Genomic DNA, 27,500 nt, shown 5'->3' with positions numbered 1-27,500 from the left:
GAATCGTCACGTGGCGTACGCGACTTGGAAAAGACAAAGTGACCGAGAGGAGCAGTCACTTTATCGGGGAAATGAGCAGAAGCTCGTGATCCCTGAAGCTAATGGACCTTTGCATCTGCTGCTTTAGGGTTTTATCGATACTAAACTTTAAACTCTCTAAAGCAGCGTTAAATGTCAGTTAGGGTTTTATTTCGCTAATAAAAGTCTTTAAAAAAAGAAAGAAAGAAAACGGGCACAGAAAGCTAGAGTGATTTTACTTTGAAACGGGTGAAGTGTTGGAAGCTGGAAGACAAAGTGACCGAGAGGAGCAGTCACTTTATCGGGAAGTGAGCAGAAGCTCGTGTCAAACTGCCGTCTCTTTGTCGTTGTTTTGATTACACACTGTGCGTTTCAACGTCTCCTTCCTCTTGCAGGGTTTCTTCGAGCTGTTTCCCACCCTGAGGAAAACGCTGATCGTGGATTAGGAGGAGTGAAGGGATTATGACGGATCGACGCGTCCCTTTCAACATGTTGCGTGTGCGGCGACGACGTCTCCGGGCTAACGCAGATTTTGTCCTGAGCACTTTCATTGATCTTTCTTATGAAATAAAATGGCTAAAAAGTCTCATTTCATTTTGTCTGTGTTCAGTGTGGATAATCTCGTGCTGCGGGAAACAGCTGCTCCAGTTTAATTTCACCTCAGTTTTAATAAAGCACTTAGACACGAGCCACATGTGTGCTGCTCTGCCAAGTGTCTGGACAGATATTTGGCAGAAGGACGTTTGAATTTTTAGATCCATGTTGAGCCACGTTGTTGTTCACATGGGATTAAAAACTGTTTGTACACCGTCGCGTATCCTTTATTCTCAGGTGTGCGTCTGTAATTATCTCGCAGAGGAGTCGACGTCACTGTCGAGTTGTATTTATCGCTTCGATTTATAACCCAGCCTGTCATTTTCTCCGGATAAATGTTCTGGAAATGTGAAACTGAACAGTTTCACAGATCCAGAACATCCATCCATCCATCTTCTACTGCTTTTATCCTCCACAGGAGTGGGAGGAAGCCGGAGAACCCCAAGAAAACCCACGCACACGGGGAGAACATCCAACCTCTGTGCAGAAAGGTCCTCGTTCCAACCAGGGATTGAACCGCAGGTCTTCTTGCTGCAAAGGCAAGAGTTGCTAACCAAGGTCTTAACGGCTGAAACACTGGCAACATGATTTAATTAGCGTGAAATATCAAAGGCTTTTTATTGTCTAAGTTATTAATGTGCAGAATAATCATAATTTCATGGTGCATGACAAGAAAAATGGCATTTCTGCTTTTACAACATAAACATAAACAAGTTAAATCCAACATTTTCTTAATATTGAATTCCGTACACACTATTGGAAGAAAATGAGTGCAGAATAAAAGGTGCAGTACAAACACAAATCATTCAGAATACAATGTAAACAACATAAATACTCATTCTGTCCACGTCAACTGAGGAGTGGTTTGTCAATTTAGCGCAATTTTAAGCAGCATTAATTTAATAACAGCAGTTCTACTGTGTGTGAGTGTGCAGTCTGAGTGAGAATAATTGGAAATCAGGGTGTTTGTGTTGTGTTTTTTTTGAAGGTAGGTTTGACAAAAATGTGTTAAATGGTTGTGTTCACAGACTGTGTCGACGCCAAAGAGCAGAAATGTGTGCGTACTTTTTTATTTTTTATCAGACAAAACTGTTCCCTTTTCTTGTTTTGGTCATTTTCACTCAGATAACAAAAAACAAAAAAAGGGGGTAAAATAAGACATATTTAGTGATGTTTATACTGTGACACAAGTGTTTTGAGTTTGCACAGGTGCTTCATGGCTGAGAGTGATTGGTAATTAGGGCGCTGCGTTTTGAAGCTGGGGGTGAACAAAGTGTGTTTAAATGATGCAAAACTGTGATTTAAGACGATATTATGACACCAGTGGAACCATGTTGTTGTTTCCTGAGCTTCAGGTTTTTCCGGAAGTTTCATTTTGTGAGTATAGAAAATGAAAATGTGGGTCATTTAAGGCCTCTTTTCATCCTCTGACTGAACTTCACGTTGTTAAAAAACGAAATTTGTGTGCATAGTAGCATTTGTTGTGCGTCTAAAATGAAGATGTGGAGTTTGGCGCCCCCTGTCGTCAGTGTTCCTCTCTCTCTCTCTCTCTTACGCACACACTCTCTCTCTCCATCAGCTCTGAGCAGCATCAGCATCATCATCAGCAGAAGCTTCTCCTCAGAGATGGAGAGCTGCTGAAAGTGTAGCCGGCTCCTCCTCCTCCTCCTCCTCCACCGCCGCCGCCTCCTCTTCTTCCTCCTTCTCCTCCTTCTCCTCCGCCGCCGCCGCCGCCGCCGCCACCTCCTCCTCGCTCCGGTGGATGTCGGATGTACCATGAGGTCTCCGCGGCTGTGGGCGGCTCTGTGCCTCCTCCTCACCGCCTCCTGTCGGCTGTGCGCGGCCGCGCGACACGGTAAGAGTCACAGTGGATCACACGGATCCTCCACACTCTGCTTTACGGAGGCTGCGCGTAAAAATACAACACTTTTAGACTTTATTTATGGCACATGTTAATAATATAACAGTTGTATTGATGAGCAGTTTGATGCAGAAACATTATAAGTTCTTATAAAGTCTTCACTGTCTTCCACTGCTGCTGCTGCTGCTGCTGCTGTGACAGTAAAAATGATGATCACTTTAAAATGTTTTGTAGACAATTACGCACAGATCAATAAGATCTGGTGACAGTGCCAGACTCATCCATTTTTTTATCTCTTTTTCTTTGTGCATTTCCTGCTCAGTTCAGCATTATGTGCCTCTGGTCCGTTAAATGAAACGCATCACTGATGCAGATGAAGTCCAGAGTGTGGTCGTATGTGTGTGTGTGTGTGTCTGTGAGCGTCTGAATGAATCACTGTCACAGTCTGCAACGACAACAACAATAACAACAAACACACACACAAGCAAACAGCAGTAGAGAGGAGAGGTTTTGTTTGTTTCTGAGTTTCTCAAACTGCGATTGCATGGAATCAATCACCAATATTCATCATATCTGCATTAACTGCTGCTTTTCATGGCTGGAACATTATATGTGACAGGAAAAATGAGAATTATTCTACAATGTGTGTAACTGCACGTCATCTAAGTGCCATTTAAAAAAAAAAATCTACACATAATATAAAGAGAAAGCACTCAAGGCCACTCGGTTTCTCACAGTGTCACGACGCTCCTTTATCTCCTTTATCTCCTTTATCTCCTTTCTCCTGCACAGTTTATCATTGTATGAAAAGAAGTATTGAATCTATAAATCCATATTATTTACTTAATAATTTGTACATTATTATTATTCTCATTTTCATTACTGTGTGATATTTTTATGCAGATTTTTATGGGCAATATTTAATCTAAAATGGTCATTTCACACATATTTTGGCTTTAAGAAATATTGCGATTTAACTTTAAAATATTGCCTATTTTAAAGTTATAACACAAACATATCCTGAAACATGACCTACTTAGTGGAAGTGAAACCTATGCCCATATTATGACATAATGATGATTATTAGGGCGATAAACTGTTTCTTAAGTGCAGTTTGTAATATTTAGGGCGACTAATTGGTAGAAAATATGTTTGTATAATTGTTTATTGTCCATTTTAGCTTCACTCCTAACTTTTAGCAGTGCACTTTAATTAAATCCAGATAAATAAACAGATAGAGATATTAAAATACTGTACAGACAGTCGTGTAAAAGGGTGTTTACCTACCGACTGATTTACAATTTATAAATGAACTGTTTTTGGTTTAAACATCGTAGAGAAATGATTAGGGGTGGCTCAAAATGTGGTGATATTTTATTAAGTAAATGAAGTTTTACTCGCTGGGCGTCGCTACTTCATGCCTCCTCGCGATGGCGCTACTCAAATTAATGAATGAATGAATGAGGGAAACTTGGGGTGGAAGTTACCTGACTGAAGAAGAAGAGGGAGTTCACAGCAGGGTAACGGTGGAGAAAGCTACGCTAAGAGATGCATTCAATGCTCCATCCACGTTCAATACATAAGTCTTTATGACCTTTGTTCTCTGTGTTGTGAATAAGCGGAGAAATCCTGCAACTTTTGACTTTTCACGGACGTTCAGTTAGACAGACATCGCGATTGTTTCGTCGTTTTCATACGATTATCACAGGATCGTGATATTACGTGATATATTATTAGGAGGCACAAATACTGGATTATAATCCAGACATTGCATGAAAACAGAGGTGCAAGTCAAGTCGTAAACAATGCATACTGCAGCCGTTGTGTGTATTAAAATTAAAAGTTAATAACAGTTATATAATCAACAGTCATAGACAATCTTCTTCAAAAGTTCCAATGTATTCAGGTGCTGAGCACTGTGGTTTCTTATCTCATTTTAATCTCACTGTGATATAAGGGAACAACATTAAGTCATTAAAGTCAGTAATTGCCTTATAAGATTTCTGTAAAAGCTTAATAATATTGTGTGTTTGAGCAGCAGCTGGGTTTTTTTTGCGTCGAATATTGATCCGTGTCACGGAGATCCTGCAGGTTTATATTGTTTTTAAATAACATAGAAAAAGCCTCATTGAGTCACTCGCTGCGATCCAAACGCCTGTAAATGCATCAAAAATGCGAGACATTACAGGACATTGTTCCCTCTCTCTCTCTCTCTCTCTCTCTCTCTCTCTCTCTCTCTCTCTCTCTCTCTCTCTCTCTCTCTCTCTCTCTCTCTCTCTCCGCCATGACTCATTTTCCCTGACCTCTCGCCTCCGTCTGCTCGCAGTAATCACGGTCGCTTCCTGTTTCCTTGGTGCACCTAACGCCGAGGAGTGTTTCAGCACCACGGACAATGCACAGCCGGAATATTTCAGCACCACGGAGAGCGAAACGAGAGCTTATCAAAGCCACCTGCGGCTTCTCTGACTTCTCTGACTGAAAAACATGACGCGGTTGCGTTCCTCACATGTTTTTATCACGGCTGAATCGCCGTGTTATTGTTTAAATGCCCGGTAATGTCTTTTTTAAGGAGATTTCTTCTATTTTTAAGGTGTTTTCACATCATTTTCCTTGCAGATATTCTGTATTTGGAGTCAAATACTGGTGGTGTAGTTGCTTAGAGTTTGTCTTTTCATCAACAGTTTCAGCAGCAGATTATTCTAGATTTGGTGACGGATTAAGAGCAGTGTTTTGAGACCAAATAATCCACAGCAGGTGTGTGTGTGTGTTCATGATAATGACGGCACTTGTGGTGGTGACTCACTGATGGGAGTTAGCGCCGTATGTCACAGACTAATAATAATAATACTGATCAGGAGCGCTCAGGAGGACACATTTATTGGTTTTGGCCGATATAATCAAACATGTCCTTTTCAGTGGCTTTAGGTGATGACGTCGGCCATTTTGAAGGCTCTAGAATTATGATTTGGCGGCTGTCACGTTGACGTCAGCGGTGTGCAATCATATGTGCAGCAATTTATCGTCTATTCTCCTCTAAATGGGGACATAATTTACTAAATGGTCACTATATTTTGTTGCAGAAGCCTTTTATTGTAAATTCACCGTACATTAGTTTATTAGCAGCAGCAGCTTTGTCAACAAGGTGCTGTAATTTGGAACAATAATATTAGGGACTTTCTAATCTGTATTTAAAGAATAATACTGTACTTTTTACAGTTTTACAGCCTGGTTTTCCCATTTTTCAGCTTCTTAAATGTGAATATTTTCAAGGTTTCTTTTCTCCATATAACAAAGAAATCAAAATCAAATTTAATATTTTTTAGTTTGTGGGCAAAACAAAACATCATTTCCATATTTTCAATATTTTTCAACATTTACCAGTACCAAACAAGTACTCCAACCCAGAAAATGATAGACAGATCACTTAGTTATTCAAATAATCGTTCTTTTTGCAGTGTATAACTATTTAATTTGACTGATTTTTAACCAAATTTTTCTCATTTTCATTGATTTAAAATGATTACTGTGTGATATTTATGCAGATCTGTGAGAAACATGGATGTCTATAGAATATGAGGTGAGGACTTTATATTTCTTGGTAGTTTAGATAAGATTTTGATTAATTGTTCAGCCATAGTTGCAGCTATAATAAAATTATTAATAATGAGACTATTTTAATTTTGCATTTTCATTGAATTTAATTTTAAAACCATGTCAATAGTAGAAAAAGGGCGAAATTAGACCCAAATAAGCATTAACAGTAAAGTGACTCCTTGCAGCCAGTGGAGACGCGCCCCCTAGTGGCTCTTCACTATGTTCTCATTTCCTGGTTGGCTTCAGAAGGGACTCGGCCGAGGACAGCGCGAGCTGTAGTTTGTTGTGATTTTGAGCGTGACTCGGTTTGAACGTTAACAGTCGAAGGTTAACGGAGCTGCAGGTTTGTCACTTCAACCTTTCTGCCTCTGCTGTCACTCACTGACACAACGCATGATTCATCCATTCCCACCTTAAATATCCTCACAGTAGACAGAGGAGGAGGAGGAGGAGGAGGAGGAGGAGGAGGAGCTCGCTCACAGCAGCAGCAACAGCAGCCACAAATGCCAGAAGCACCATTATGAAAATGACTCTGAATTCAATCTGGCAGCAGTTGATGGACGATAAAAGCAAAGCAACAGAGACCCTGATGATAATGGTGGCTGATGTTTTCACTTGTCTGAGTTGATCATGAGTCAGCTTGATTTTTTTCTTCTTTTTCTTCTCCACAGAGATGAAAAAATATATATTTAAAAAAAAAGAAAAAAAAAATCTGACATAGTGACATGCCTAAGCTCTAATGGCTTCATTAAAATTCACTTTTTCCACAACTGCCAAATCCATTCCCCCACGTTTCCTTCTGCTATAATTTAATCGCGACGTTAACTTTGCGGGGAGAACAAAGTGCCGCGCTGGTTCTTTAAGTCACTGTTGACACTTTCAATATTCCCTCCATCTTGAATCACGACTAAAGAAAAAACAAACACATTAGTCTTGCTTTAATTTCACTTTCATTTCCACATACACATGCCTAATGCAGTTTCTGGGGCAGCAGGGTTGTTTGTAAGTGCATTAATTCTATTTATATGTTAGATTTCTTACACTGACGCTGCATTTTATGTGTAGACTTTTATTCTTTAGGGATATTTAATCACAAAAATGAATCAAAACCCCGGTCTTTAGTCTGTAAATTGATTAAATCTGATCGAAACAACTGTCGTCGTCGCGTTGTTAACGACGACGCGTCCTCGCTTTGCAGCAGGAAGTCCTTGGCATGTTTTTTTTTTTTTTTTTTTCACAACACCAGTGAAACACGATGAGTCATTGCATCCCACTCAGTAAATCACCTACAGTATGTTTTCTTTTGATGAAAGAGAGCAGAGTTTGTAAAAGAGGAGGAGCTTGAACGATGAGTCATGGTTTGAATGTGGCATTTAAAGGCCTGGAACGTAACGTTTCAGAGGGTTTTATTGGCGGGAATTCAATACGATGAAGTGCGTCTGTGAAGTGTAACGGCGGTTTTCCATAGTACAGTTCCAGCTCGGCTCGACTCGGCTCGGTTTGGTATCAGTCGCGTTGTTTTCCATGACTTCGTAGTTCCTCCTCAACGTGGACGTAGGGTCGTCGTAGCACAGCTTTTCGTTTTCTACACGACACAAACACACAAACTAGTGACTTGTAAAGCAGTTTATTTTTCCAGCGTAACTGAATCATTAGAATCAGTTAATTTAAAAAGATTTGTTCACAGAATCGTTCAGAACAGGTCGTGATTCGGCTCACGATCGCCCGGCTTTGCTAAATGTTGTAGATTAACTCCTCTTTTCATGGATTTTTAAAGGCGCCATATGTAAGAATGTGGCCAAAAACGGTTACTACATTCAAATTTCAAAATACCGAGGTCTTTTAGGTTTCGTTTTCTGACGTAACTGGCAACCCGTGGTTGCTCGGCAGCTGAGACTCTACTGACTGCAATGATTGGTAGACGGCGGTAGGTGGCGCCACATGCAAAAAAAAAACATGATTTCAAAACATAAACATGATTTGCAGTCTGCAAAATTTATTTTTTAATGCAAATATTTTGTCTGTACTGTTGTTGTTGGTGAGTTCAGTTTGTTATATGAACATTATTCCTGAGTCTCTGTGACATATTAGGAGGATTTTATGGCCAGTTTCTTTAGATTTATTACATAATGAACTTTTTAGTGTTTTTTAACTGATCTACAGCTCGGCTTTGTTCGCTTTGATTCTTGTGCTCACGACTCTTCAGTGACGACGCTCTCTGACCAATCAGTGGCCGTCTGAAGTCTGTCGACGTCACATTTTAGTTTCGGCTCAGCACGCTTTGGAACCTCGTCAGAGCAGGTCCTGTTCTGGTAACGTCGTCATTTTGTAGCTGTAGAATAAGTTCCTCACATGTACTTAAAGGGATAGTTTGGATTTTTGAACAATCATTTAACGAGGCTGCGGTTCAGAGATCTTGCCCCGGGATTTTTTTGAGCCGAGAAAAGTAGTTACGGGAGAGTTTGGGACACACAACTAACATGTTTTAAAAGAATTGTTTTAATCGGTATCTGTATCGGTCAGATACTGACACTGGATCAGATATCAGACGGATGAAAATGTAGAATCCGATACAGTCCAAAAATCCTGTTTATCGCATCCATGCTTCTTTATGCACTGTAAAAACATGATAAAAAAATCAGTTAGGGCTGTTTATTTCTTCTTTTTGGGAGAACAATATTTGTCACACAGTCTTTGAAATGACTCGGCACGAATGTGCAGTTAACAGCTTCATTGATCATTAATGGTCTAGAATCAGAATAATATCCGTATCGGTAGATACTCGAGTTTGTGATATCGGTATCGGATTATCAAAAAGTGGTATTGAGGCATTCTGTAGAGGAGAATCCATCTCAACCAGAGTACACAGACGAGGAACTTCACCAAAAATCCAAACTAGGGGCCTTGTTGCCATCTTGTGCAGCCAGAAAACAGCACAACGACAACCTTTACTGGTTTGTCACTGTGGACAAATCAAGATATCTGAGATATTATCTCTTGTTGGGCACTTTGTCACAGATAAAACAAAATGGGCGCTGAGCGAATGTGACTGTGGTGCAGCATTGGGTAAAGAGCCAGATGGTGACACACTCCACAGTAGCTACTCTCTCTAATTAGTTTTACCTGGAGAATTAAGTTTGTGTGTCTGTGTGTTTGTGAGACGGAGGAGGAGGAGGAGGAGGAGGAGGAGGAGGAGGAGATTCCCTCTAAACAAACACACTGTGGAAGGAGAAAGTGTGGAAATGATAAGGATTTCATGAAGCTATATTTTCGCCGTCTGAGGCCAATGTGATTAATTATTCTTACTTTGACGAGCGTGAGCTGTCTTGGATCATATCACTCTTAATTATTCCTCGGCAGAGCCTGAGAAGGAGGGTTCATTTATCAATTACCACGGTAAATTCCCCTCAAACGAGTGGCTAATGTGCGCCAGACGAGGAGCGACGGGAGCGACGGTGACGAGGTTAACGCCACCGAGGTCTGAACAGAGGGAGGAAGAAGAGAGGGCGGACAGGGACGCTGAGATAAGGCTGAGGTAGAGGAGGAGGAAGGAGGGATGTGTGGGTGGAGGAGAGAAAGAGAGGGAGAGTGAGGACAGAGCAGAGATTAGTCATCATGTGGACTTTGGATTGAGGAGGCCACAGACAGACAGACAGACAGATGGAGAGTCTCTCTGTTCTATCATATTCAGTCTCAGCTTTCTGCTTTAATGGAGATTCCCCTCTCCGCGATACACAGCTGCAGTTTGTTTGTGTCGTCACGCACACACAGTCGATATCCTGTCTGAGTCTTTATGGATCTCATCATCGCTCACAGTCTGAGCCTCAGGCTCAAGAGGAGAAGCTCCTTTAACTTTAACTTTAACTTTAACTTTAACGTGACGTTTTTTTTTGCTTCAGGGGAAAAACCAACAAACAAACAACCAACAACAAAAAAATCCACCTTCCACGTCACAGGAAGCTGCTTAAATATGAATGTCATGCACCGCGACGTCACTGAAACAGAAATAGCTGCACTTCTCTGTATCACTTAAACTAATTTGTGTCTCTAAACTAAAGATAATTCCTTATTAGTGGCACGACGGGGACATTTATCATGTTCCATTATCATGCAACATTAAAAAATAAAGGTAAACATGCATAATGTACAGCCAATAATATTAAAAACTAGTGAAAACGTGTTATTTAGGAATGAAAATGAACATTACTTAGTTAATTAGTGTTTAAATACATATATTATTCAAGTGTCTGTATAGCTACTGCTAAAAATGACCTTAAATTGACTTTATTTATGTCAATTAGCATCAAATAATCATCACTTAACTAACATCACTTAAGTGTAAAACATACATTAATTTTACTATGGCTTCATACACGTGTTGGAGTTACAGAAAAAGCTTTATTGAAATATAACTAAGCAGTTATTGACCTTTATTACTCTTGTTTATGCCACTTGTGAATCTGTGAGGCTTGAAAAAGAACATTAATAAACATTAACAGTGGATAAAAGGTGGTAAATTGTGCTGATGTAAAGCTTATTTAGCCACGTTTTAGTGAAAACGTGTTTTTTTAATATAATTTCCTCTAACACAAAGATATAATTCTCTGAAGAGTTTTGTAAAGGACAGTTAAGGGATGTAACTTTCCCTTTTTGATTGATTGAGTGTGTGTCGTAAAGTGTATATATATATATATATGTCTATATATAGACATATATATCTATATATATATAGATATATATATCTAAATATATCCAAAGGTATCACAGGACACATGAATAATATATAAGATGGAATAAATCCTTAATGAAACATTAACGCAAACAAGAGAACTTGGCGAGCAGCTCAGCGTCTGCTGCTGTTTACGGCCTCACAACACAGGGAAAAGGTCAACTGACACACACACACACACACACACCTTCACTGAGAAACAGGAGTGTGATATCCAGCATGGCCGTGTGTTGCAGCTGGGGTTTCCCCCCCCGACTCATTCCTGTCTCTGCTGCTGTAATCAGTCTTGTTATATCTTACATCACTGTCCTTTTTATGTCATGTTTTACTCTGAAAACCCGACAGAAAATAAGAAAATATAGAAAAGTCTCTCTCTCTTATTCTTTCTAGTCAATATCGTCATATATTGTCCATGCATAGGTGTGAAAATGCATGTTTATTATCAATAACCCATTTTACTGCTGTGACACTGTAAATAAAAGGATTGTCTTGTTGTTTTCCTCGTGTCTTCAGGTTGCTTGTTCGAGAAGAAGCTCTGTCCCAGAGAACAGCTTTGCCACAATGGTGAGTCTCTGACGTCACATGTTATCCACACCAAAAAAAAGACTTATGCTTCATATTATAATTGTTATAGTTATTGTCAGATCTGGTCTCATTGAACACATTTAAATTACTTTTAAATGATATTTCATTAAGATATTTGATTGATTTTTACATTGCTGAATGCTTCTATAGTTACATGGACACGCTTACAAAAGAGATGATTAAATATGTATATATATATATATAAATATATATATATGAGTTTTATTCCTCCTTAAATAAAGGTGAAACATGGCTTTTTTTTTCTTATTTTGGACAACATTTTTTTTTTGCCTTTTTTTGACAAATTTTGGATGACATCACGGTATGACTTTTTTTTTTTTTTTCTATTTTGTACCAAAACATTTTTTGAAAAATTTTGGACGAATTTTCGGATGAAGTCTGACTTATTTTTCCCAAATTTTTTTTTACCTTTTGGACAAATTTTGGACGACATACCGCAGTATGATTTTTTTTTTCTTTTTTAATGTTTACGTTTTGGACACATTTTGGACGACATACCGCTGTATGACTTTTTTTTTTCAAAATATGGACACAATTTTTTTTTTTACTTTTTTTGACTATTTTGACCATTGTACAAAATGGTTAAAAAAAGTTTTAAAAAAAATTGTGTCCAAATTTTTGAAAAAAAAGTCATACATATTTATACTCATAATATGACACATATTTTGTGTCAAAAATTTGGACACAATTTTTTTTTTTTACTTTTTTTGACCATTTTGTACAACACGTATGACTTTTTTTTCTAATTTTGGACGACATACCGCAGTATTTTCAGATTTGGGACCAAAGTTTTTCTACTTTTTTTTGACAAATTATGGACGACATACCGGTCTGACAGTTTTTTCAAATTTTGGACAAAAATTTTTGTTTTTATTTTTTTACAATTTTTGGACGACACATATGACTTATTTTTTTCGAATTTTGGACAACTTTTTTTTTTTTTTACTTTTTTTGACAAATTTTTGACAAAATATTTTTGGCTTCTGTAAGAATCAGCCACCATTCATTCAGTGGCAGGAAGTAATTGACGTCAGGGTGAGTGGAGTTGCGTCAAACAGAGATATAATTATTATTGCAATGTCTGAATATAACTCTGTGTGAGTGCCTGTGATTGTTTAAACACAGAGGGCTGTTTGACTCGTATATAATTATTAATTCTAATTATCACCTCATTGATTTTATTTGATGTGATTCCATGATGCATCTGCAGTGTTTTTGTATTATTGCACATAACTGTATAACAATCAATGACACGTGGCGTAAAGATTGATTATTATGTCGACACTGCATCGACGCAGGATCGCCCCAAGTCTACTTCAACAGCCCTAATCTGCACAGATACATGTCTGTGACGTGTGTGATATATGAACAGTGGTGCACAATGGACGTAAATGTCAAATAAATTGCGTAGAATATTGGTCTGAACGATTAATAAGCTCATATACGAGTAGAGATTATTCTGTGTTATTTGGCTGAACTGAGCCTTCCTCGGCTGAATGACAGGCCTCTCGTCCTCCTGGACGTGTCGATGTGGACATTTTCTCGCCCAGAAGGAATCTCGTATTCATCGTAGCCTGAATCGCAGCCGTGATGGGAATTGTAAATCGAGCGATGTAGCGAGCGATCCCACCAGATTACACGAGGCAGCCTCACGCTTCAGGACGCTCTGACTACGTCTGCTGTCCATCAAAGCGTCACGCCTCAGGCTGCTGTTAACAGGCCTGACTATAATCCCTCTGGGCTCCTTCCCTCCCTTCCATCCTTCCTTCCTTCCCTTCTCTTTTTCTCTTTATGCCCCTTCAAACCTGATGAGGACGTCACTGCAGGAGACGGAGAACACCTGTGTGTGTGTGTGTGTGTGTGTGTGTGTGTGTGTGTGTGTGTGTGTGTGTGTGTGTGTGTGTGTGTGTGTGTGTGTGTGTGTGTGTGTGTGTGTGTGTGTGTGTGTGTGTGTGTGTGTGTGTGTGTGTGGTCTTGTACTTGCGGCATACTGAGGACCAGTGAGGGTTTTTAACCAACAGAGTGAGGTCATTTTTACAGAGCGAGGACATTTTGTCCGGTCCTTTAGTTTTCATTGAAATCACTTCCTTAGGTTGCTAACACAAGCTATCAATTTGTCAAAAAAAAAAATAATAATTTTGGACGACATAGTATAGTATGAAGTTTTTGTCAAATTGTTGTCAAAACATTTTGGGTACATTTTTTTTTTCAAATTTTGGACGACATAGTATCGTTTGACGTTTTTGTAAATTTTTTGGCCAAAAATCCTGGGTCAAATTTTTTTTTTCAAATTTTGGCCGACATAGTATATAGTATGACGTTTTTGTCAAATTTTTGGCCAAAAATGTTGTGTCAATTTTTTTTCAATTTTTTTTTTCAAATTTTGTGTCAATTTTTTTTTTTCAAATTCTTTTTCAAATTTTGGGTCAAATTTTTTTTTTTTCAAATTTTGGGCCAAATGTTTTTCTTCAAATTTTTTTTTTTTCAGATTTTGTGTCAAATTTTTTTTTTCAAATTCTTTTTCAAATTTTGGGTCAAATTTTTTTCTTCAAATTTTGGGTCCATTTTTTTTTTTTTCAAATTTTGGACCAAACATTTTTGGTCAAATTTTTTTTTTAAAATTTGGACGACATAGTATGATGTTTTTGTGAAAATGTAGGACCAAAGATTAAAAAAAAAAAAAAAAAAAAAACAAAGTTGGAAAAAGTTTTCCAGCCCTTTTTGCTCTGGGGCTCCACCTGCAGACATTTTATGATACTGCAACCAGTAGTTCTTTGTAGATGTCATTCATGATGTAGATATTTGTAATTGTGTTGATTTAAAAAGTGGAAATGCTGGTCCTCAGTATATGCAGTAAGTACAAGAATGTGTGTGTGTGTGTGTGTGTGTGTGTGTGTGTGTGTGTGTGTGTGTGTGTGTGTGTGTGTGTGTGTGTGTGTGTGTGTGTGTGTGTGTGTGTCAGCCTTCAAAGAAATCCGTGTTATTGATGTTATCACGTATGTTTCCACGGTTGGCCTGGAGGATGTGATGTTTGCAGAGAAAGGAAACACTTATGAGCGAGTGCAGCGTGGGATTGATGATGCTGCTGCTGCTGCTGCTGCTGCTGCAGGAGAGGAGAATGTGCTGAGCTGAACTCCAGTGAAAGAGGGTTTATGAGAGGGTAACAGGTTGTAATCCAGACCGCCTTATACATAAACCATCAAATCTATAGCCTGAGCAATGAGTCACCTCATATCTGAGTCAGATAAATGTGAGTCACTCGCAAATTCTCATAGTTTAGTTTGAAATGTACGTGCAAATTGAGCACAATGTGTGTTTTAACACATAGATTTCTTTAAAAACAGCTCATGCAATTCATTTGATTACTGATCGGAGTGAAAAAGCAAGTTATTCCGTGCAGATTTCAGTTTAAAATGACTATCTGTGTCTTTAAACATCTGTAGTACTGACATAGATGGTGAACAATGGAGGTAAATGTAAAAGAATCTGCACAGACTATCAATTTAATAATCTGAAAGATTAGTAAACTCAAATATGAGTGGGATATTGGAATATATTTGTGCAGGCTTCAATCAAAAATAACATTTCAATGCTTGCATATAGAAATTAAAACATAATTGTAGGTGACTTACATCTCAAATCTTTGTTTAAATCAAATAAATCCCTTATAATATATATATTAAAAGCAATACATACAGTGTTTTTGAATGAATAAAATACATTTACACTATATGTAAATATAAAAACACTGTGTGACGAGAAATGGCCACCTACTCTGAATTTAGTTTGGCAGCTAATCTGTGCACAAAAACGGATTAATTTACAGATTGAGGTATCCTTTAACATCTGTAACATCTGATATAGAGTCAGTGTTTACGGCCAGTGTGATCGATCTGTTCTAATCTAATCTGTTCAATCAAATGGTCGGAACAAAAGAGGTGTGTGTGACAAAAAGAAGAGAAAGAAGTGTCAGAGAGACAGAGAGAAAGAGAGTGTTGAACATAAACAAGGTCTCCCTCCGTCAGTCGCTCTCGGGCCAATCGCGCCTCGTCCTCGTCGTCTCTATGACAACAGTGACATCACTTGCCTGACGACTGTGTGTCTCCCTTGTGTGTGTGTGCGCGTGTGTGTGTGTGTGTTTGTAAGAGCTGGAGGGAGACAGAGGTGATGACTCACCACGGCCCACACACACACACGCACACACACACACACACACGTACACGTACATATGTGTATGTTGAATGTGTGGATACAGAATTAACATGTATTTATGTGCATACTTGTGTGTGTATATGTATCATTTATGCACTTTTGATGTGTGTGCGTGTGTGTGTGTGTGTGTGTGTGAATGCATTTTCAAGTATCCGTGCAAACACAATGTCCCCTTTTTATGTGCGCATGTCCACGTATGCACCATATTGTTATCTGCTTGTTGTTTTTCTTATATTATATATATTATTATCTCTTCATCGTATATACAGCCAGTGTTGTTTCGATCAGCTGATGATGTTGTTGCTGTGTTTGCAGCTCAAAGGTTATTAAGTGAAATATAAGATTTCAAACTGTCAGGGACGAGTGTGTCAAACCTCATGTGTGCACAGAAGCTTAGAGAATTCACTCTTTTCTGCAGAAAACATGGCCTTAACTATTTATGTATTTATTAATATTGATTTATTTTTGACCATGTCTTCACGTGTGTCCTGACAGACGGTTTGTTCGGACAGTGCCGGTCTCCTCACCAGGAGTCGGTCCAGTACCAGGTGTCTGTACCTGTTCTACACAAACTACAGGAAGTCCTCAAAGACCTGGTGGTGCAAGGTGAGCTAGTTACTTATATTATTAAATTACTACTTATGTTACTAGATAGATAGATAGATAGATAGATAGATAGATAGATAGATAGATAGATAGATAGATAGATAGATAGATAGATAGATAGATAGATAGATAGATAGATAGATAGATAGATAGACATTAAAGTAGATAGAACAATTGCTAGCTAAAGCGATTGCTCGCTAAAGCGATAGCTTCCTAGTTAATAGATAGATAGTCAGCTAGCTAGCTAGATGATTTGCTAGCTAACAGGATAGATAGATAGATAGATAGATAGATAGATAGATAGATAGATAGATAGATAGATAGATAGATAGATAGATAGATAGATAGATAGATAGATAGATAGATAGATAGATATTAAAATACAGATAGAACAATTGCTAGCTAAAGCGATTGCTCGCTAAAACGGTAGCTTCCTAGCTAATAGATAGATAGTCAGCTAGCTAGCTAGATGATTTGCTAGTTAACAAGACAGATAGATAGATAGATAGATAGATAGATAGATAGATAGATAGATAGATAGATAGATAGATAGATAGATAGATAGATAGATAGAATTACATAGCAAAATAACATTTAAAAAATGCTTATATAAATCACATATTCTGTAAAGTGTGACATATTTTACAAATTTTACCACAATAGTGTTTGTTTTCACTTGTGTTATTGTTATTGTTGAATAAAATCACATACATGTCAAACCATAGCTAGATGAGCTCAGCTATCTCGCTAGCTTTATGTCTAGCTATACATTCATAGATAGATAGATTTAATTCACCACTGTCTGGTGCCATATTGATATGATTTATGCGAGCTGAATGAATGAGTTAATGAATGAATGAGTCACGGTGATGAGGAGGAGCAGGCAGATAGAGGTGTTTTGGATTCTGTTCACCACCCTCACGAGATAACATGCCTTCAGGGAGGAGCCTGTGATTGAATGACATTTTCTGTGTCGCCTTTCCGGGGCCGCTCAGGTCTGACGTGGAGGGACGACGTCACGCAGACGATCATCAGCCGAGAGCTGAGCCGCGTTCCCACCGTCAGCTCCTCGTCCTCCTCTAAACTTTATGAGAAGAAGCCCAAACAGTAAGAAATCACACATAGTTCATAAGAGGGCATCTGCAGTGCACACCTGAATAAAAACATGGATTTCTTTTCCCCCCAAGGCCCTCCATGGTGTCGGGTTCCAGTCAGCAGAGGGTTCAGGACCCTCAGGATCAAGCTGACCCAGAGACGATGCAGCAGTTCATGGACTACATGATCCTGGACCCTTCCCGGTCCTCTGTGCACATGCAGATGGACCCGTACACCTACCGCCAGGTGGGCAAATGGCACTAAGCTGCCACCCCGGGTTTAAATATTATGAAGGATTAATCACTGGACACTTATTGGAAGAAAAAAAAAACCCTGCTCTATTTTTAACCACAGTGTGCTGAAATCTGTAAATTAGACATTGACGATTTGCCGCTCTTGATTAAAGTGTGTCCAAAACCTTTTGACGTATGAGTCACACGGATTCATCACAGTGAAAAGGTCAAAAACGCACCACACTTTCCTGGATTATTTAGACCGTTTAAAGTTCTGCGTAGCTTCACACGTCATGTAATGCACTTAAATAATTAAATACTATACAGAGCCTGTGTTTGTTAATTAATTAGTTTGCATTTTAGTGTATTTAAGCTTCATAAATGTTTGTGGGCATTTAAATCTTATGTTAATATGATATTATTATATCAATTTACATGTAAATATAATACAAGCTCGAAAAAACATTTAAATTAAACTAAAACTAGCATTTAAAAACTGATTTCCTGGGGGAATAATTGTGTTTTTTTTGTCTCAGTGTTAACGCCTTAAATTTGCCATTTAAATGCACAATAATTGCACTAATCTTGTTTTCCATTTTCCCCCAATGAATACCTTCTAATCTGTTGGAATTACAGATGTGTAAATCAGAGTGTAACTGTTAAATATGCAGTATATTAAATAAAACAAAGACAAAAATCCTTCTTCAACACACATTATTAGGCCTCAGATTCATCACGGCTCATGGCTCTGAGCACATTCACTCTAAAATAAGTGCTATTATTTCAAAGGAGTGTGTGTGTGTGTGTTTCACCTTGTTGTGGGTTATTCTGCCTCCTAGTGGCCTAACAAAACGACACATTTTATGACGTTGCAGCAGCAGTACGGCTATCAGGACGAGGAGGAACGCTCCCTCAACTCTCTGGACGACAATCCTGCCTTCATCGCCCCTGCTCGCTCCAGATCCAGGGGAAACCCTCTGGACCGAGACAGTCAGCTCCTCCAGGACCTGCTGTCCTTTTACCTCACTTCTCCTTCCTCCTCCTCCTCTTCATCCTCACCTGTGCAGCCTCTCTCCCGTCAGGGAGGAGCTGTGGCAGCAGCAGCAGCAGCAGCAGCAGCAGCAGCTTCAGGTTTCCCGTCTCCACTGTCCTCCTCCTCCTCATCCTCTTCCTCATCCTCCTCCTTCTTCCCGGAGCTGGACTTCCCTCTGGACTATGGCGAGGACTACATTTCCCAGATGTCCCAGCTCCGGAAGCAGCAGCAGCAGCAGCAACAGGAGCAGGCGGAGAAGAAGACACAGAAGGATTACAGCGCCCTGTCAGGACTGGATGGTGAGAATGAAGATTATTTATTTTTAAATGGAGTGAAAGAAAAGTGGGGGGAAAAAAAAGTCTCTAAACTTTCAATAAAAGCTATTTCATTTGTCGATGATATGACCTTTGTTTTATAGAGAAATCCCTGCAGAGGCTGGCTCTGCTCCTCGATCACTACGGCCTCGACGTGAAGGATTTGACGCCCGAGCAGAAGGACAACGTGCCGGCCGTTCTGAAGCAGCTGCAGCTCGAGAGCTCCTACTCCAAACAAACCAAAGGTCTGTGTCGTCTCCACGAACACACAAACAAACATCATCTGCTCATAAACTGCTCTTTAAAGCCACCCACGTAGGTTTCTGGATAGCCAATGACCTTATTATCCCTGTTATTATCCTTGTATGAAACCTATTTTCTTTTAATACGGGAAAATTCATAGAGAATTATAGATAAACGGATGGATGTCATCCCCAAAATTCCCTTTGATTGTAGCCACGATCTTCAGCTCTACTATATAAAGCTCAACTGGGACATTACTGAGTCGTACTTTCTGAAATATTCCACTTTTTTCAGAGAAAAATTCTCATTCAAATGAATGGAAACACACTTCAGACTCACCGATGTTCTACTCCTCACTGGTTCCACGTATACTTCAACGTCGAGGCTTCATTCAAACGTCAAAACATTCACAAAAAGTGGGATTTTCATCCCTTGATGCGGTTCTGTGATGACGTCCAGATCTTTGACCGTCACAGTTTAAAGAATGTTGCCTATTCAGCTCACTTAATTGAAGTGTTATTATCTACAGGGGAAGAAATATAATATAAATAGACTTTTTTAAACTGTTTTAAATGCATTAGTTTAAACACAATTACACTGGAATGTTAATTATACGCATTGTTTCAAGATGATTCCTAACATTACCTCCATGCATCCTTCTTAAACAAATGTTTAAAGTGCTCATATTTAAATATATATTCTGTTTTTTTTGCTCTTCAGACAAATATGGAAACAACGTTGCCTCAGGAAAGAAGGTGAGAAATTCACTCTCATTCTGTTTAGTTTTTTTTTGTTGTTTTTTTTCCCCGTGTCTAAATGTGTTTACGTTTACCCGTCAGATCACGGAGGAATCCGTGGGATACAAGATGGCCGCTCCAGAGGCTCCGCCCTCCACGCTCAAGTCCCCCAAAGCGGACGGACGCCAGAAAGAGCCGTCGCCCCCGTCTGTCACCGCCAACCGGGACAAACTGGGCGAGAAGGAAGCGTCTGACAAGACGGGCGAGTTTGGATACGTCGTCACTAACCAGAGGTGAAGGAGAGTGACTTCATATGAATGAATGAATGAATGAATGAATGAATGAATGAATCGTCTGTTGTGAGTTTGTGTGTGGAAAGAAAGAAAAGATCTCTCTCAAGTCTCTTTTACAGTACAATGTGTAACCCTCCAATGTTTATTCACTTCTTCTGCTGCTGCAAATTATAATGAGGCTCCAGCTCAAAAACTAAAGCTTCTCTCAGTGTAAACATTCAACAAATACGTGTGTGTTTATGTATAAATGTATGTTTTTGCCGCCTATATCCTTACTTTTATCATGTAGTGACTTCTTCAAATCTAGTTCCCTCGTTCCCTCGTGTACTTTAACACATTTATCGTCCTTTTTTATGAAACAAAACACAGACAATTCCCACTCGGATATCGTGGCGTACAGGTATGAAACTCTGAAATTAATTTAGCAGAGTCTTTAACTGTTAGGATTGTGTATTTTTCTTTTATTTTGCTTAATGACAGATGTGAGTCGGGAAAAAAAAAGTTTATTTGAGGTTTATTTGTAAGAAAGAAAGAAGAAAATAAGGATTTTTGATTTTAAAATAAAATCACCGTGACTTCCATAACTTGAACTCACATTTTACAAACAAATTAAATCGGCTTCTACAAATGGTACTAAAAATGATGTAGTCAAGCAAATAAATTACTTATTTATTTATGGGTGAGGGTTATTTAGAATCTATTAAACCAGAAAATAGACACTAAACCAGAAAACAACCAAGTATAACCAGATTATACAACAAAATAAGAAAAGAGAACGCAAAAGGAAGTCAAGGAGGAAATAGGAAAATATAGGACAAGACAAGAAAATGAAAGCGTACTAGAAAAGGCAGAAATAAGGAGAGATGGAAGGATGTGTTGAGCAGTTGTTTGTGTGCGTGTTGTTGTTGTCGTCGTCGTTGTGTGAATGTGTGTGTGTTTTTGTCACCGCAGCCCCCTCAGTCTGAACGACGGGGTGCGTCTGCTGCGGCTGTTGTCAGAGAGGATGGGCCTCTCCAGCGGCTCCCTCGTCAACATCAGGTAGGACCATGAGGACACTGCTGAGGACGACGCCGGGGTCATGAACCCCACGTGAACCTCACAGTCTCCGTCTCTGCTCTCTTGTTGCCTCTGGATCCTCTTTATCTGCGCTCATTTGCTGGAACGCTGACTTTTATTCGACGGGATTAAAGTCAATCCTCCCCCAGAGCTGTTTTTGGACCGTGAACACCAAACGGGGATGTGAAATCTTCTTTCTTTCTTTTTTTTATTCCTTCCAGCATGTGGAAGTGATTTACTGCTTATATTCTAAGAGCTTCTGCCACTTCCTGTTTGACCTGATCCCAAACCCTGCAACGACCCCTGACTTTTGACCCACAAACAAGTGGAATTGTTTTGCCTCTTATTTTCATACATATTCTCGTCATCAAGTCAGTTTTGTTGTGTTTTCCTCTCCGCAGCGTCGTCGGACCTGCCCTCACCTACAGGATCAGACCCAACTCTAAGAATCTGAGCGCACAAGCTGTGGCAGAGGCAGCAGGTACTGTATGTACTGTACTGTATGTATGTGACCTGTTTCAAACACACACAAGTGAGCAAAAGAAGAGGATTAGTTTCATTTTTATGCATATTTGTGTTTACTTCTGTGTTGAAAAGCCCCAGAGGCGATTCTAGAGTCTGTAGGGGCCCTAAGCAAAAATTCCCAGGGGGCCCTTCCTTCCAACCAGTGTTCATCACCATTATGTCATAAATAATCTGAACCCCACGAAAAATGTATGAGTTCAATTTTTTTTTCTTCAAAATGAACGAACTCACATGGAAAAACCTTGTAATTAAAAAGTATGTGAAACTACTTTACTACGTAAAGAACAATAATATACTGTAAATAGCTTTTAAAAACTATATAAACGTAGTAAAAAAAAAAAATACATTAAACTGTAAATAACCCACATTATAAAACAATATAAATATATAGAACAATAAAATACTGTAAATAACTGTAGAGTTAAAAAAAACTTAAAAAAACATATGCATTACACTGTAAATAATCCTCTTCATTTTCCAACTTGCAGAACGATAACTTCACACAGGTTAAAGTGAGGTGGGGCCCCTTTAGGGAGGTTTTCCTACTGAGATGTCATTGCAAATCGCCCATTGTTGTTTAAGGGGGACTGGGAGGCGGGTGGTCACTGCACATTTCAGTTAAAACAGCCCTCAGACTCCGAGTGACGGGGGGCCCCCTATCAGCTCGGGGCCCCAAGCAGTTGCCTGCCCTGCCTGTTCACAAGCTGCGCCTCTGAAAAGCCCAAACACACACAACTTTACATTTAAATGTCACTAAAAATCACCCTGCTTTGACCTTTTGTGACCTCCAGCTCCGTCGTCACTGACATTTACCTTGTGACGGATTGTTTTAATTCTCACTTTGCCATATTTGTTTGTCAGGAAGATTCAAATAGAGATAATAGATTGTTATTGCGTTCACTTCCTTGTTGGCAAGGCGACGTCTTCTTCTTCTTCTCAATCGGAAATCCACAAAAGCTCCTTCTTGTACTCAGTGGCTCAGGTCCTGTCGTGTTCTAGATTTTCACCATTTTATTATGTTACCGTTTAATACCTCGTTGTACGCCTTTTACTTTGTAAACCCGGGAGACGTCGCTTGTCTTAAAAATCTATCAAATCTAAAATAACTTCGTCAAACCGTTTAAAGTAGCATTTTACTTTCGCTGTTCTCTTTATTTTTACACGCTCAGTTGCAGAGAAAAACTTCCTGGAGTCGGAGACGGGACTGAAGGTGCTGCAGAGCGGCGTCGGAGAGGTGGGTGCTGCCTTTGTTATGTTTTCATCAGCGTGGGTTTATCCCTAAGTTTGTCCTTCCTGTCTGCAGTTTTTTAAAGAATCTACCCACTGAATACAAGTATTCGTGTCAGTGGGCGCTATAGCTGTTACTTTATATATCTTTACTTGTTCCTATGTCCCAAAAATATATAGGTTGCGTATAAAAAAACATGTATTTGTTAAGTAATATGTACTTTTTAAAATGAATCCACCCAAAGAACGACATAAAACAGTGAAAGCAGCTTCTCTAACATCAGTAAAATACTGCTCATACTCAGTCAATGATTCATAGATATTAATACTTACTAGTTCAATGAGTACTTTTTAATTTATGATCATTAATATGCATGTTACATGTTCATGTATGTAGTCTTTTAATCTTTTTAAATATTCCAATTCCAGTCTTCTTTGCAAATACGACCAGTCTGATAAAATAATACTTTTTTATATACATAGTTGTGTGTATAAACATTATTATTATTATTATTCATTACCATTTTTGTAAACGTTTAACAAAAACGTATACATTTAACTGCCAATGTTTATAGTTGTAAACAGTTTTTAACAAAAGAAAAAGTTAAGATATAGCCCAAATTCTTAATAATTACATGACATGACTTCTTTCAGAAAAAAAAATTCCATATCCGCATTTGGCTTTTATTTTGAAAGTCACTCCAGGAAGTGTAGCTGCGCAGAGGTAGTTTCACTTGACACTTGTGTGAGCGCGTTCTCGCTCCATGTGAGTGTAGCAGCAGGACGTTAGCAGAGAAGCTGCTGCTCTTCACTGTGCACTGGGTGAGTGAACGTTTTAATACATTTTATCACTTATTATTCATTTTGTCATTATTTTTCATAAAAATGATAAACACTGTGACATCTTTAATGTGATGTGTCGTATCTCTTAATCTTACTTATGATGTCACCAGTCTCCTAAAACCTTAAATTGTCTTTTTTTTATGTTAATATCATCTAAATAATGCACATACAGCGTCACTACAGCGTGATTATGCAGTATTATGTACTGTATTTTATGACTTTGTACTGTAATTCATAGTAATATTAATATTTGTATGTGTTTTTAATACATTTTAATGTCATTAATGATAATATTAATAGTGTCTGTCTGCTACGTCATCTGAGTGACTCTTTAATCTCCTTTTACACTTTTAAGTCAGGTTTTAGAGTGAATTTTTACAGATTTAGTGATACATGTTTTAATGGAGCTTTTTAAGAATCATAAATTAAAGACAGCAGGGGAAAAGTTACCTCATAATGAGATAATTATCTTATCTTAATCCATCTTATTTAAGGTACCTTCAAAAATCCACTTATTTCCTTCAACCACATGGACATGGAGCCTGGTCATCCATTTTTTTTTCTTCTTCCTCTCTCCCTCACACACACTTGGGGCCCCTTTGTAATAGCAGGTGGGGTACTCATGCCCCCCCCCCCCACTCCCTTATTCTCCAACTTTAATGTCTGTCAGATACACACACACACACATACAGAAAGAGTGTGTGTGTGTGTGTGTGTGTGTGTGTGTGTGTGTGTGTGTGTGTGTGTGTGCCTCACATCTCACATTCCTGAGGCCCACAAACAGAAAGGAGGAGGTCTGAAAGGTCAAGAGAGACAATTCATCAGCAGAGGTGGAGAAGAAAAGGGGGAATGGAGGGAGGAGAAACCGTGTGAATAGAGAAAGAGTTACAATGAGTGTCATATATATATATAAATAAATATATATATATAAAGTATAATATTTAACCAAATCTTTTTTTCCTCTGCTCCTCAGAGTAACGATGGGAAAGCGTTGCCCCTGGCGACTCGAGTCCAGCCCGGCTCCCGCTGGGTGTTCGCCACCCTGGTGGCCATGGCGTGCATCGGCGGCATGCTGGTGGCCGTCATGACCATCGCCTGCCTGCGTCACCACGCTCACCGCCTGGCTGCCAGGAAACTCGGGCTCGGACCGGAGGGAGGGAGCTTCAGCCACCAGGAGTACCAGGTGAGAGGGAGGGAAAACACGGAGATGGATTACAGTAACTTAAGATGAATCTAACGTAAATGTAATGATCAAACTTTGACTTTACAGTACAGTAACTATATAGTAATAGTATGCATGTACACTCTTGTTTTTATGTTAATTTTTAAGTTAAAGCTTAGTAATAACTTTTAAAAAAAAAGGATGGATTTGAAAATGACTGAATTACTGTAATATTATCTCCAAACTATTATCATTGTTATTACCAAGCAAGAAACTGTATTAGGAATAAACCATAATACCATACCATAATAATATTATGTTGTTATTATACTGTAATATAACGTTATAAGTAAATACCAGAAAGGGGACAAATAAATATTAATAAAACTTTATATTACAGTATAATAACAACAAGTGATATTATGGTATTTATTTTTTATTTTATTTTAATTTTCTTTGTCTTAAAGGTGCATTATGTAATAAATCTGTAATAAAATCCTCCTAATATGTCACAGAGACTCAGGAATAATGTTCATATAACAAACTGAACTCACCAACAACAACAGTACAGACTAAATATTTGCATTAAAAAAAATATTTTTGCAGACTGCAAATCATGTCTATGTTTTGAAATCATGTTTTTGCATGTGGCGCCACCTATCGCCGTCTACCAATCATTGCAGTCAGTCAGTAGAGTCTCAGCTGCCGAGCAACCACGGGTTGCCAGTTACGTCAAAAAAACGAAACCTAAAAGAGTATATATAAGGTATTTTGAATTTGAATGTAGTAACCGTTTTTGGCCACATTCTTACATATGGCGCCTTTAAATGATTATAAATATTATAGGAGCATTAAAGGTTGCATTGATTAGCAGTTAAAATTAAATATTGTGTCTGTACAACCCTCACCAGGACCTGTGTCGCCAGCACATGGCGTCCAAAGGCGCCTTCGGTCGCCTGGAAGCGGCCGCCCTGGGCGCCGTGGGAGGAGCCGGCGGAGGAGTTTCCGGTGTTGGGGGATCAGGAGGAGGAGGAGGTGGAGCAGGAGCAGTGGGAGGAGGAGGAGGTGGTGGAGACTCCAGAGTGAGCAGCGTGTCGTCACAGTTCAGCGACGGAGCTCAGCCCAGCCCCAGCTCCCACAGCAGCACGCCGTCATGGTGCGAGGAGCCGGCGCAGGCCAACATGGACATCTCCACGGGTCACATGATCCTGGTCAGTGCCGTTCAATATAGTGTTTGTCACGTGATCGAGTGTGGGATGGGAGCGCTACTCACGTTTAACCCTTTATTGTTTCTGTATATTTAATAGACTGTGTCTTCGAAAACAGGGGTTTCAGTTACTATAAAGCATTGGTTCTCAAAGTGCGGCCCGGGGGCCAATGGCGGCCCGCAGAAACATTTCTGGCGGCCCCGCAATGAATTACAGTTGATAGTTTTAATCCAGGAGCTACTAAGCTTGTTAAATGTTTATTGGACATTACTGGATACAGACCAATAAGTGTAAACAAAAATACTGGGTATTTACCTGGTTTCTATATGGTGAATTTTAGTGTATTATTGGATTATAAGCTGGTAATAAGCAGGTAGCTACAGCCCCCAATTACTAGCTATTTACCCAGTAAATATATGGTAACAGAAATGCGTTACTTGGTATTAACCTGTAATTAGAAGGTAAGAACAATGGCCAAAATACTGGGGAATTACACAGTAAATTATAAAGCGTTATTATATTAATGCTTAAATTACATTATATTAACGCTTATATTACTTAACGCTAAACTGTAGAACTGAAATCTGGTCATTAAAATTATTAAAATGGGATTTTTTCAGTTTTTTTTCCTTTGGCGGCCCTCAGTCCAATGTTGGGTTCCTAAATTGGCCCTCAGGTATCAACACTTTGAGAACCCCTATTATAAAGTTATTATGAAAAGTGGCCCTTGACATTTTTATAATAACAATAATACATTAGGTTGTATTTATCACATTATTAATTGTCTATGTGTTATTTTATTTGATATTTCTGTCTGTTTTTGTAATCTACAGATTACATTTGCGTCATCGTCATGTTCTATTTTTGTGAACTGTGTATCAAAACAAACACTTTTACTTTGAAAGGGTGTGCGATATCATCCTGAATCAATGAACAGTTAATGAATTATTTTTTACACTCCTGACCAGACTTGGAGTTCACTGAGTACTTTTTATTTTGAGTTTGACGCCCTTGTTGTAAAATAAATGAGCGAATATTATGTTTAACCACTTATACATACTCAATGCACATCGTTTTAAAAGTATTATCCAGGCTCAAAAAGCAAGGTAATTCAGATTTTGAGTCAAACTGACAGTGTTTTTGATATTTAACTGAACATAATACCTCGTTCAGCTGTTCATCAGGATCGTCACTTTATGCTTTTCTAATATTTCTCATCATAATACTGGACATGTTTGCATTTAAAGGACCAGTGTGTAACATTTCAGAAGGGTTTATTGACAGAAGCTGAATAAACTATGCCTTTATATG

General features: G+C 38.8%; 2 protein-coding genes across 2 annotated transcripts in view; both read left to right on the top strand.

The window, feature by feature from the left end:
- dnpep (aspartyl aminopeptidase) overlaps positions 1-598 on the top strand; it is a 9,214-nt gene extending 8,616 nt beyond the window's left edge. The window contains exon 15 of the mRNA XM_083908773.1: positions 414-598. Within this exon, the coding sequence (XP_083764899.1) occupies positions 414-464 (51 nt within the window). The 3' untranslated portion in view covers positions 465-598. The remainder of the gene's footprint in view (positions 1-413) is intronic.
- A 1,790-nt stretch (positions 599-2,388) lies between these two features.
- The window catches only part of LOC310943186 (receptor-type tyrosine-protein phosphatase-like N), a gene marked incomplete at its 5' end in the record, with an annotated part of 34,800 nt that continues 9,688 nt past the window's right edge, over positions 2,389-27,500 (top strand). The window contains 14 exons of the mRNA XM_083908712.1: positions 2,389-2,467; positions 11,310-11,360; positions 16,110-16,220; positions 17,216-17,327; positions 17,408-17,561; positions 18,424-18,880; positions 19,000-19,140; positions 19,859-19,893; positions 19,978-20,168; positions 21,120-21,206; positions 21,626-21,705; positions 22,919-22,983; positions 24,793-25,002; positions 25,893-26,192. Coding sequence (XP_083764838.1) covers positions 2,389-2,467; positions 11,310-11,360; positions 16,110-16,220; positions 17,216-17,327; positions 17,408-17,561; positions 18,424-18,880; positions 19,000-19,140; positions 19,859-19,893; positions 19,978-20,168; positions 21,120-21,206; positions 21,626-21,705; positions 22,919-22,983; positions 24,793-25,002; positions 25,893-26,192 — 2,073 coding nt within the window. The remainder of the gene's footprint in view (positions 2,468-11,309; positions 11,361-16,109; positions 16,221-17,215; positions 17,328-17,407; positions 17,562-18,423; positions 18,881-18,999; positions 19,141-19,858; positions 19,894-19,977; positions 20,169-21,119; positions 21,207-21,625; positions 21,706-22,918; positions 22,984-24,792; positions 25,003-25,892; positions 26,193-27,500) is intronic.

The sequence above is a fragment of the Microchirus variegatus genome (genome assembly GCF_963457635.1).
Source record: "Microchirus variegatus genome assembly, chromosome: 22".
Taxonomy (NCBI): domain Eukaryota; kingdom Metazoa; phylum Chordata; class Actinopteri; order Pleuronectiformes; family Soleidae; genus Microchirus; species Microchirus variegatus.
The sequence above is the reverse complement of the archived record's forward strand: the minus strand, read 5'-3'. Positions and strand labels throughout refer to the sequence as shown.